The following is a 13,474-nucleotide window of genomic DNA, read 5'->3' on the forward strand; positions in this document are numbered from 1 at the left end:
ACTCCAGCTTTTTAGGTCTGCTTTCACGTTATAGACTTTTCGCGGATGTGGAATCCTGCGTAAGATCTTTTTCGACGTGTGGTGATCGTCACAACGCAGCTGCACTGTAGTGTAGTCTTTACCAGTTTCAGCATCTCGAGAAACACGAACGCCTCCTGCCTTGGATCTTTTACTGCCATAGGATTAATTACTTTGGCGGTGTTGTCGAAGGCTTTTGAGATTGTCTCTTGCGACTTTATTCTCTTTTAGTGCGCTTAGATCTCTATTACCGGACTAGAGCTTGTTTTTTGTCTACTCCCGTAATTGGTTCTATGATCTCAGTGTTTCCCCTAATTTGCGAGTCAATCACCTACTACCGAACTTTGCCAATCACAGAAGTAGAATTTCCATGTAAACTATTGTGGCCGCTGGACTAGGTATATGACACTCACTTATTGTCTAACTGAATTTTCTTTGATGCATTCGGTGTAGTTGTACCCCTGCAACGTCGTAGTTGTACCCCTTTTTCGACTTTAACCAAGTCTCAGCAAACACAGTGATGACTAGATGTTAGTTTTTTGAAGAAGAGTTTTTAGTGCAGCGGTCTGGCCGCTTAAGGGAAGTTTAATTCTCACGGGCACCTTTTTCTTATTTTTATACCCGTTACTCGTAGAGGAAAAGGGTCCATCTGTCCGTCCGTCCGTTCGTCTGTTCGTCTGTTCGTCTGTCCGTCCGTCCGTCCGTATGAACGTCGAGATCTCAGTTAAGACTAACCATACAGACTCCAGAGACATAGACGCAGCGCAAGGTTGTCGATTCATGGTGCCACGCCCACTCTAACGCCCACAAACCGCCAAAGATGCCACGCCCACACATTTGAATAATAATTTGATATTTTTACATTTTTGTATTAGTATTGTAAATTTCTATCGACCTGAAAAAAAACTTGTTGCCACGCCCACCCTTACGCTTACAAAGCGACCAAAACTGCCACGCCCACACTTTTGAGAAATGTTTCGATATATTTTCACATTTTTGTTAGTCTTGTAAATTTCTCTCGATTTGCCAAAATTTTTTTTGCCACGCCCATTATAACGCCCACAAACCGGCAAAAACGGTCAGTGTTGAAATTTTTCTTCACACTTCCAGTAGCTGAGTAACGGGTATCAGATAGTCAGACTATAGCGTTCTCCCTTGTTAAGATTCAGACCACTGTGCTATAAAACAACTTTAAAATTTGTAAGCGAGCTGGTAAATGTACCGCAAGCACACTTAGAACTTTGAATTTTGTGTGAGAAAGCGATAGAGTGAAAAAACAACACCAAACAGCACTGCGAGCAAACGCACGAAAGAGAGAGTAAGAGGGATTCACTCGCAAAGCAAACGGAGTTGTAATAATTAAGTTTACAAAATAGAATTATAAAAAACAAATTTTAAAAAACTGCCGCTGGTTTTGAAAAGCACAAATAAAAAAATTAAATTTTCGGTTTTTATTAATATTATTATTGAGAAATTAACGCATAATTAAAATTATGCGGAATTTTGGATTAGCTATAGCAGCTGAGGGCCTTAAGCTAAGTTACATACATTTTTTCGGGTTTGATTATATTATATGTACAAGTATGGTTCTTATTTTACGGTTAATAGATTTTTAAAGCTAATTTATTTATGTGTAGCGTTGATATTTATGGATATGATTTTTATTTTTAATTTTTGCTTATATTGTTTGGAGGATTTTTCTGGTACAGGTATTTCCCGGAGGAATTCCTAAGGAATACTACAGGAATTCCCTGGGAACTCGTCTAGTATTCATCGAGAAATCGCTTGCTTTATTTTCAATATTCCCCATGAATTCCTCTGGAATTTCGAATTCTTCGCCACGAACGCCTGTTGTATGGAAATTCCTCGCAGATTTGTATAGAAAATTCTCTGGTATTCCTCGAGGATTCCTGGGGACTCCGTAGGGATTCCAGTCCTTAAGGACTGGTACTAAAGGGTAAGTACAAAACCACAGACACTATTTTCCTAGCTCCTGGTACCAATATTGAAGCTTTCAAGGATTACCTGTCTGAACTAATCGACTTAAACATGGAAATTCAAGGGACAGAAGGTATAGACAACGCCATTAACGTATTTATGGATAACCTGAAAGAAGCAGCAGCACATGCGGCACCGAGTATTCCATGCAATGCCCAAGCCTTTATCCAGCCGCCCCTGCCTTCTGTAATAGTTGACCTCCTACGCCTTAAACGAAAAGTCAGAAAGGAATTTGCCAGAACAGGAGATGCTCGTACCCAACAGATCTACAGAAGGCTTTCGAATCGGTTTCATAAAATCCTGACCCACAGAAAACAGCACCAGATAGACAACCTTTTGGACAACATGGGTACCGACTCCTCTTCAAAATTCTCTCTGTGGAGAATCACGAAAAGGTTTAAGTATCATGAGTATCTTAAGGTACATGAGAACCAGAGATATCGAACGCGATCTGAAGGTGCCAAAAATCGGAGACAGGATCCAGGAGTTAGTGAGGATAGGCTAGAAGCTCATCCAAAGAGCCTAGCGTGGCGACTAAGCATCGCAGCCTAAAGTCATCGGACAAGAAGAAGACTAAAACGCCACCACCCTCAAGACCTGATTAACCGGGACTTGACTTAATCGTTCAACATGTGAATCCTCTCAATTCTTATTTTTATTATTAATATCCATTTCCTTTAAAAACTACCCAATGTAAACTTTGTAAACAACTTAGATATTAAGGGAAATTCGCTTAATGTATTTCAGGTTAGATTAAGTTGTCCAATAAGGGTAATAGTACGCTCGTCCAAATAAAAAAAGAAATAAAAATAAAAAGCACACTATTATAATAACTCACACACAAAGTGTAATCAAAGATCGAGAGCCCTTCGATTAAGCTTAGCTGTTATTTACGCACAGCATCATATTCCCCTAAACATTAGATCACCCACGCAATCGTCTTAGGATTTTCCAATTACTCCTATTTTTCGGCAGCTTCTCTCTCCACGAGAGAATAGACGTTTACTTAATTCTCTTAAACTTCGCTCCTAAGCTATCCCAATCTGCCTATATAAATTCAAACATGCCTCCATGCGTTGGTTTCATTGTCCAACTCAGTGATAAATTAAAGGCTCTAATTCTCTTTTCTATTTTATCTATCTATTATAATATCTATATATTTCTCTAATCTATTTTATCCGCAAAAGAACTACGTATAATCGGTGGTTGACACACAATAGTCAAACATACTGCATACGATCAGTAAAAGTGTAAAAACAAAAAAACCCAAAAACGCAAAAGAACTACGTATAATCGGTGGTGACACATAATAGTCAAACCTAATGTATACGATTAATAAAAGTGTAAAAACAAAAATCCCAAAAACTCTGCTGAAACAACAAAATCTACCATGGCAACCGAAAAAGTCCAAGTCTTATCGGAGCCCCATCTAAATCAAGCCCTAACTCAAATTAGGCAAATACCAACATTCAAGGGTAACACCCAAGAGCTAAGTGCTCTTATCCGAAGGATCGAATTCATACTTCAACTTTACCCAACAACCGACAAACGACAAAGTCATATATTCTTCAGCGCAATTAAGATGCAACTTGCAGAAGATGCCCAACGAGTTTCCCAGTTATCCAGAGCAACAACCTGGCCAACCCTAATAAACGCCCTCATCAGCGAATACAAAACCCAAACACCATGTGAGGAACTACTCCGTCGTCTCTACAACACACCGTTCAGCGGAAGTATCTGTAAGTTCGTCGAAGAGTTAGAAATTAAATAATTCACAATATCGAATAAATTTATGTTAGAAAATAACATCAATAATACCGTATTATACACAAATGCATAAAATAATACAATTAAAGTAATCATGAGAAAATTGCCCAGTAGATTAATTGTGACTCTTGCTGGATATGACATTAGGACAGTATCTAAACTCAAACAAATAGCACAACAAGAAGGTGGATACGAAAAAACTTTTAATGGGCGAACAAAATCCCATAATCACTATAACCCTAACACATCCCAACCCCAAACTTCTAAGAATAAATACAAATAAATAAAATCCAAACACTAATTCAAGATCCGCTAAAATAAACACGAGGTTAGCAAGTGAACTCACACAAAAACTAAATACAAGTAGAATCCAGAATCATTTAAATTTTAAACAACGAAGTAATAGTGCACCAAACACTCCCGTAAAACGACAGAGAAAAAGTGCTGCTAATGCCCAATACTGAATGGGGACACAGGATGCGAAAATTTTCTTCAACCTTCTTCAGCCTCGGAATCAGAAAGCGATTCAGAGGAGGAGGTCACACATTCTTAAAAATTAAAATAAATAATATAATGAAAAAAAATTTCTTTAATTTTTCAATAAAACCTTCTATAATAAATGTCCACACCATAATATTGAACCAAAGTGTTTCATTGCATTGAAGCAAACTTTGTCCCATTAAACAAACATTCTATACTCACAACTTTTCAGAAAAATATTTAGGTAGAAACTATTTAGAGCCAACCAACACTCAAATTAATTATTTAACACAAACAGTCAATATAAATGGCTAGTCATTCAAAATGTGGTACGATCACATCCAAACACCCAAACCAATGAGTGCCCTAGGTCATCTTATCCAGAGGAAACCCCTCTACATACACCGAAAAACGAAAAAACCCTCCGGAAACTTAAGCGGAAACCCCACTTAAAATCTGACGAGTCAAAGGTTTACAATGAGTGCCCCAGATTATCTATCCCAGAGGAAACCCCTCTACGTACCCCAAAAAAGGAGAAAACCTTCCGGAAAATTAAGCGGAATCCACACTTAAAACCAAATGAGTCAAAGGTTACTAACGAGTACTCCAAAGCAAGTACGCTATAAGTAATTTCCAAAAAATTTAGTCATTCGTAATTAAATACAAGTCGCGGCAACTGAATTAATTTGTCGCCTCATGCGTCTGTCGCCTTGTGCTGCTCGGCAGCAAAAATCAGAAATAGCAAAAAGTCGAAAGCACCGACTTACGCTGCTGCGACTGTTGATCAGCATCAATAGCAACGAAAATCAAAAGCAGCAAACAGTCGAAGGCGCCGACCTATGCTGCTGCGACTTCCGAAAGTCGTCGGTAGCTGCAGCAGCGACTTACGTCTAAGATCAAAAGCAACAGAAAAGCAGAAAGAGAAAAAACGAAAAACGGCGACTGCTGCTGATTTTTGATATTCGTCGCTGCGTGATTTTTACTTATGCTTTGACTGCGACTTCTGATTTTTCAGAAGCAGAAGCAAAATCATGTGAAATGAAACTTACGGCAGTTTTTTAAACGCTGCCTATGAGTGTCCTAATTCTTCTAAATCTGGGGAAAAACGTCTTATTGCCCCTTACAAAGAAGAAACCCTTCTAGTAACATCCTTTTTTTTTACCTTTAGACGACGAGAAGAGAATCTAACGTATTCAGATTAGAACATCTAAATACAGAAGAAAGGGAACAGCTTTCCCTCCATTTGCTTGAATACAATGACATTCAGTACAATGAAGGTGAAAATTTGATTTTCACAAGTACGATTAAACATTCTATTCATACAAAACACGAAGACCCTATCTATAAAAACCATATAAATCCCTCCGAGCGTTTGATCAAGAAGTCAACAAGCAAATTAACGAGATAATAGAACAAAAAATAATGGGGAAATCTTAATCCCCCTATTGTTCTCCAATTTGGATTGTCCCAAAGAAAAGCGATGCTTCTGGTAAAGTAATAGACTATCGTAGTCTCAACAAGATAATTATTGACGACAAATACCCTATTTCCGTAATGGATAAAATATTAGACAAGCTTGGACGCTGTCAATATTTCACAACCATTGATCTAGCGAAAGGTTTCCATCAAATTCAAATGGACCAACAATCAATACCCAAAACAGCATTCTCAACGAAACTTTATAGATATAGAAGACTTAATTTATAAAGATTGTTTAGTTTATTTAGATGATATTATCATTTATTCCACTTTATTGGAGGAACACATAATGTCATTAAAAAGGGTATTTAATAAATTGCGATCAGCTAATCTAAAATTGCAACTTGATAAATGTGAATTTCAGAAGAAAGAAACATAATTTCTCGGTCACATTATCACGACAGACAAAAAACCAAACCCTAACAAAATAAATGCAATTATTAATTATCTTATTCCTAAAACCACAAAAGGAATAAAATCTTTCCTTGCACTCTGCGGAATCTACCGTAAGTTCATTCTCAATTTTGCACAAATAGCAAAACCTATGACCCTCAAATTAAAAAAACGAGCAGTAATTAACACGAAAGATAATGAAATATACATATAAAACTATACCCCAAAAGTTAATTGTAAAATTAAAAAATCAAACCCACAAAACGAATATTTTATACGTCCCGAAACAGATAATATTGTACCCCCAATACCCCTGTATTGTACTCAATCTAAATGGCTGAGGACAGGCTTTTTTCTTAAGTATGGGGAACTAACATATCCATTTTTTACCTCCTCAAACACACACACTATTGTAACAACTCACACACACACATTAATGTCTAAGTACAAAATGTAATCAAAGATCGAGAGCCCCTTGATTAAGCTTAGCTGTTATTTACGCACAGCATCATTCCAAAGTCTGACCATGTGGCGAGCCACCGTCCCCTTAACATTCGATCACTTGGCGAGCCAACTGAAGTAAGAAAAACTTCCGCCCACGCAATTGTCTCAGGATTCTCCATTTACTCCTATTTTTTTGTACGTCTACTTCTCTTAAGCTTCGCTCTTAAGCTTTCCCAATCTGCCTATATAAATGCAAACATATCTCCATGAGTTAGTTCAGTACTGAGTACGCTATCAATTGCGATAGCCCTGCTAAGCCCACATCAACTTCGACGTCCGTTATCCAACCTAGTGATAATCCAAAGACTCTAGTTCTTTCTTTATTAGAATTAATAAAAACCGTTTAATAATACATAAAAAACTAACTGTGTTCTTTTTTTTTTTATACCTAACCACTTAAGGCTGCAAACATAGTGCGCGCTGAGACGAAGACGAAGATGAAGACGAAACGCAAGCAATCAGCTTCAAACGCTGCTGTACTGATTTTGAAGACGAATCGCTTGCTATTTTACTATTTAAACTAAATATATTTAAAATAATTTCTTACCTTAACGTCACAATTAGCCTTTCAGCAGGCATAATTGGGGTTTTATTAAAATTCGTCCAATTTTTAATGATTAATGGTTCAAATTTTTTTTAAATATAATCAAACGTGCTCATTTTCATTCTGGTGTACTCCACAAATTTTTTCTCATCTTGGCGCAGCTCATCAAACAAATGATGAAATTCGCCAAATGCTTTTCTTCCCAAATTAATGGGATGCATTTTTTCATTTGCTTTTTTAAATTTTAATTTAAAAAATAAACTCTGCTCAATTAGCAGATCATCATCCGATGAGAAATCCATTGCGACTAACACAACAAAAGCGCATCCAATTCATCTTGCACTATGCAACTATGCTTACTCGCAACGCAAGCAATTCGTCTTCAGCTTCGTCTTCGTCTCAGCGCGCACTATGTTTGCAGCCTTAGGCTGATAGTCTTTGGACTATTATTTTATCATTGGCCAGATGAAATACAATTCTTTATATTGCTTTAATCGCAATATACTTGCCTTATGCCAAAAATATAAGCTAAAATTTGTGTATATTTTATAAACTTACAGTTGTTTCGATCACCGCCAAAAAGCTTGTGATATCGAAAGAAATCTGGACGTCCGCCAAAGTATTTTCCATTTTTGTTTAAGACTTCTTTTATTAAATCAACATTATTTACCACTAAACACCGAGTGTGTCCAAGTGTTATGGAGTAAATGTCGCCATACCTTTTGGTCAATGTGCCAAAACCATAAAATGGATTATTTTGAAATCGACCAAGTAAATTTATGTTTCCGATTATTGGCCAAGGATGTGGCCCCGGTGCCTGATTAAAACATCGCTGTTTTTTTTCTTCGTATAAATGTTCAATTGCCACACATGCTTTTTGCTTGCATTTTAAGAGTAAGAAAACGTATGAAATTAATATAATGCCAATAGAAATAGCAAATATCACATAATACACGGAAATCAACATTTTCTAACTTAGTTCTATAATTAGGACAGAAGAAAATAGGCTACTGAATGAACCAAGAAAATTGTCCTCAGCCTACTCTTATATACAAGAACCCACTGCATGGAAAATAAAATATAAAAGCTTATACGTATATTTAAAATAAATGAATACCATAGAAAACGTATATTAATTTTAAAGTGGTCTTAACACTTTAAGATGGTGCCTAAATAATAAAGCTTACAAATATACGAAACAAGGTAAATATATTGGTAACTTATAAACGTTAGATTAAAATAACTGACAATATTCGTTGAAAAGTATGTAACAGACAGAAGTAAGCGTTTTCGAACATATAAAGTATATATATTCTTGATCAGGATCAATAGTCGAGTCGATCTGGCCGTGTCCGTCTGTCCGTCCGTATGAACGCTGAGATCCCAGGAACTACAAAAGCTAGAAAGTTGAGATTAAGCATACAGACTCCAGAGAAATAGACGCAGCGCAAGCTCGATTCATGTTGCCACGCCCACTCTAACGCCCACAAACCGCTCAAAGCTGCCACGCCCAAACTTTTAAAAAATGTTTCGATATTTTTTCATTTTTGTATTAGTCTTGTAAATTTCTATCGATTTGCCAAACAACTTTTTGCCACGCCCACTGTAACGAACAAAAACCACCAAAAACTGTCAGTGTTAAAGACTCTCCTTCCCACTTCTACTGAGTAACGGGTATCAAATAGTCGGGGAACTCGACTATAGCGTTCTCTCTTGTTTTATTCTAATGGGTATTATTTGTATTATTATTTTGTATTATGTATTTTTTTGTACATTAATTCGGCTATTATTATTTCTGTGCTGTATTCCAATAATTGTTGTGTTAAGGCAAAACTAGAATTTTTACGTATTGGCAATTTTTTAATATAGATTCGAAATGAAACATTAAGAACTTGTAAAAAGAAGGGCATATTTTGTCAAATTTACAATGCATGAGCATACATACCACGATGGGGCGAACGACCACATTTTGTGGAATTAATTAATAACTCGAGAACGAAGCAACATATTTAAGTTCTGTTTTTTGATTTACGTTCATTGTAAAAATAGTAATATATTTGAGGAAAAATGGGCGTGGTCTTGCCTTCAAACAAAAAAAAACAACCCAAATTTTTTTCAGTGTACAAAAAAAAATTTTTTTATCGAAAAAATTTAAAATATAATCATAAATTAAACCAATAAAGTAAGAAATGGGGGTCGCTTACCTTGTTTTTAAAAAATATCGAAGTTTTACTTCTTGCTTCACAGCTTTTATTCTTAAAAAGAGCATAAATATGTTTAATAACTAATGTTTCCCAAAAAACATAAAATTCAAGGAACTAGAATTTTATTGTAATAAATATATTTATGTTTCACACCTATTGTTAATCGTCATACACGAATTAAAGCTTTAAAACCATTAAAAATGGCGTTATTTTTTGCATTACTCGTCGTCTCTGTTATCCACTTCTCGAACAAATTGCTGTTTTTCACTTTGAGGTTAGACCCTTAAAAGTTAAATTTTGGAGAAAGTGTGCAAAAGTGTGCATTTATACTAATAGCATATACTAAGAATTGATAACTCTACAACATATAACAGGTTTTAGAGACGGAGTGAGCCGTACTCACTTTGTAGCTCTATTTAAAAATTAGAATACACTACAAAAGTTGTGTTTTATTAGGGTTAGAACTTACTGAATATTATTGGGACACCACAGTTAATTTTAACATTCGAAGATCACAAACACATATTAAAAACCACAAGGATTCGACTGCATGTTATAAGTAACACTTTAGATAATTGTTTATGCCCTTTTTGTCACTTCAAACTTGTAAGATTTTTCAGCGATTAACAAAAATTATCGGTGTGCCAGCGCAAACGAAACAGCTGACTAAACCTGCTGTACACTGAACAGTGGCGCCCTCTTTCAAAATTGCAAGTACGTAACATGATAGATTGATGTTTTTTGAATACATTTCAATTAAAAAAAAAATTTTTTAACGACTTTTAAAAAATGGGTTTTTTCCACATAAGGTGGTCGTTCGCCCCATAGTGCATACGTGTGCACAAATACGGTGGTCGACTGTTACTGTATACGTACTAGAGAGCTCCTGGCTTTAGAGCTCTCCGCTCTCTGGCTTTTCAACAAAAATTCGAGAGAGCCAAAAAATCGTATGGCGTTACGCATCCTGTATTCCTAATATCGTTGGCGAATCCGTATCCCAATACACGGCTGAAATAGAAAAATTAAATCAATGAAAAATGAAATGATACATATACATATACACTACTGCACAGAAATTACCGGCAAGTCGAATATCGTCTTTTTTCAGAACAATTAAAGAAACTATTGTGAAACTAATAACTATTAAGACAACGTCCGAAATATTTAGCCGGAAACCAAAAGGGCCTCTTGAGAATCACCAGTAAGGCTATTTAAAATCAATTGGCAATTCAATACCTCAATATATCTCACTGCTCAAAAGCAGAAAAAAAAATTAAATAACTTTAATTCGCGGAATATAACTAATATATTAATACAGTCCGTAGGTACTGTCCAAGTAGATACGTGCGTTGCAAATGCAGCAATACCCCATGAATTCCATATCGTACCAAACGATTTAAATATACCTGATGGTATAATTGGTTTGGATTTTAAGATATAAAATTGTATTTTAGAATTCCATGACCAGGAAGATTGGTTTATCTAAGACCAAATAATTTCGGGAATATAAACATTCCTATAATACATTCACTAGAAAATTCTTATATAGATGGTTATATATAGTTTTTCCTGCAAGATCTGAAGTCATATGAAAGATCACTATTTTTTTAAAAAACAAGCATGCCTTCATTCCTAGTCAGGAATTGCAACCTGAAATCATAATTACAAGAGCCATTGTAAATACTTTGAATGTAATGATTCAAATGTAAATAAAAATCCACAACAAATTTCAGAAGTGTTAAGACTTCTTAAATTTTTATTTAAATCATTTTTTAAGACGAACACAGAGTTATCCACCGAATAAAGCTATATTTTTTGTCTCGAAACAAAAACCATATCGGCTAACTGTATACATCAATAACTACAGAATGCCAAAAAGTAGAAAGCCAGAAATTTAAAGGCATTTTGAGAAATTTATAAAAGACGGCACTATAGAGCCATCTATATAAGAATACAGCAGCCCACTTCTCTTGGTACCCAAAAAATCACTGCCTAATTCGGCGGAAAAGCTATGGAGACAACTAGTTGACTCATTTTATATACATTTTTTTTGCTTTCTATTAATTTTTGAATCTTTCCCTTGTTTTAAGAGACTAACAATAAGTATTCAAATCTTAATATAGCTTAGTTAACTTTCACTTAGTAATAACGTTTGTGATTAATGTCCTAAAAAGTTTAATGCTGGGAGGTCGTTGCGGTACAGCCGGCTTTGACTGCATACTCGGATTAGTTTTCTTGTGAGAGGATTTGGATGGGTGGTCAGCTTTTTTTGGTATTTCATTTTCTTATCAGTTATTACTTCGATTACTAATTTGATTTTTAGGTTTTCGTTCTAAAGGTACCATGTCACTCCAGTGATAGTTGGACCCAGAACACTGCCTTGTGGCACTCCAGCTTCGATTGCGCAATCGCGTGAGGTGCTTGTATTGCATCTTATTGTAAACACTCTGTTGTATAGGTACGACATCTGAAGCATTTGTGTGTTTTCGGAACAACAGCTATAATTCTTAAAATGTTTCGATGTTCAAAAGCAGTATGAATTTCTGACGTGATTCGATTGACTTGTTCGATGGTTCTATGTTTTTTTCTGAAGCCAAACTGATGTGTTAGAAGTGTGTGGTTTATTTTAAGATGAGGGTTAATTCGCAGGAGTAGAATTTTTCCAAACAACTTTGAGAGACAAGTTAGTAAGCTTATCGGTCTATATGATGATGGCTGCGTTTTATCTTTTCCTGGCTTTGGAATCATTACTATGGTTGACTTTTTCCATTTTTGGGGGAAGTATCCAAGCTTGGCGATTGCGTTGAGCAACAAGCAGATGTGCAAAATAGCACACTTTGGGAGTTCAATGAGCATTTTTGCAGTTACTAAGTCCTTTGCTAATTCACATGGGCGGAGATCAATGAGCTCTTGAGGTCCTATATTTTCTGGTATTAAACGAGAGACAATAAAGCGGGATTTGGTTGGAATAAATTTAGTAAATGGTCACCGAAGGCACTGGCTCTTTCCTTATTACTGCGAAACCTGGTGCCAGAGGGACTTAGTAGTCGCATAATTGACGCTATTGGAGTCTTTAGTCTGAGCTCTCCACAAAGGGTGCCTAGTGCTGGTGTGAGAGAGTTCCTCGATATTTAAACGTTGGCTGTTTTTTTCCTCTTGTTTAAGAGCTTTGGTAAGCCTGCGTGTGGCTCCTTTAAGCATGTGTAGTTGGTGATCTATTGGACTGCCACTCCCTTCGTAAGCGTCTTATATCTAATACCAGCCGCTCGATTTCTCGGTTAGTCCTGGTTTGGTTTTGCATACGTCACTGGCGGGGTTAAAGCCTTTGCAGCCGAAACTAAAATATTTTGGGCAGTTTGTTCTAAAATATGTGAGTCTATAGGGTGGGTCGACTATATGGGAGCGATTAGTATATTTAGAAGAACAGGTGAGTAATCTGATGAAAAATCTGCTAGTGCTTCGTCGGTCACCATGTTGTGTTTAGTTGTGTTGTGTTTAGTAATTGCAAAGTTGATCAGGTCTGGGATTTTCCAGGGGATACATAGTCTAGCTTGTTTTTCGGCTTCGTAAGCGCATTGTACAACTGATTAACCTTTGGCGTCACAAGTCGAAATTCCCAATGGGTATGCTTGGCGTTATAGTAACCGGCTGCTATGAATCTGCCATTATTAGTTGACTAATACTGACTAAAAATATGCACTTCCAAGAATAAAAGATATTGTTGATGAAGTAGGACGAGCAAAATATTTCTCCAACCTGATGTATGGATATCATAAAATCGAACTAGATCAAAGTTTCAGAAATATAACATAATTCTAAACTTCAACTTCAATGTAACATTTCTCAACTTCAACGCTACACGCGACTACAATTTGGTTTAAAAATCACAGGCTTACCCTTCGCAAGACTTCCTGTATATGGATGATTTAGTAGTAATAGGATACTTCTTTAAATTATGTAGAGTATAATCTAAAACAAGAGAGAACGCTATAGTCGAGTTCCCCGACTATCTGATACCCGTTACTCAGATAGTGGATGTGCGAAGAAGAAATTTCAACACTGACAGTTTTTGGCGGTTTGTGGGCGT

The 13,474-nt window shown here is 36.1% G+C and overlaps 1 protein-coding gene across 1 annotated transcript in view; it reads right to left on the reverse strand.

Annotated features, from left to right (window-relative positions):
* The window catches only part of LOC6529128 (cytochrome P450 307a1), a 50,958-nt gene extending 42,778 nt beyond the window's left edge, over positions 1–8,180 (reverse strand). Inside the window, exon 1 of the mRNA XM_002090103.3 lies at positions 7,742–8,180. Within this exon, the coding sequence (XP_002090139.2) occupies positions 7,742–8,150 (409 nt within the window). The 5' untranslated portion in view covers positions 8,151–8,180. The remainder of the gene's footprint in view (positions 1–7,741) is intronic.
* Positions 8,181–13,474: the final 5,294 nt, after the last annotated feature.

This window comes from Drosophila yakuba, unplaced genomic scaffold (assembly GCF_016746365.2).
Source record: "Drosophila yakuba strain Tai18E2 unplaced genomic scaffold, Prin_Dyak_Tai18E2_2.1 Segkk4_quiver_pilon_scaf, whole genome shotgun sequence".
NCBI lineage: Eukaryota > Metazoa > Arthropoda > Insecta > Diptera > Drosophilidae > Drosophila > Drosophila yakuba.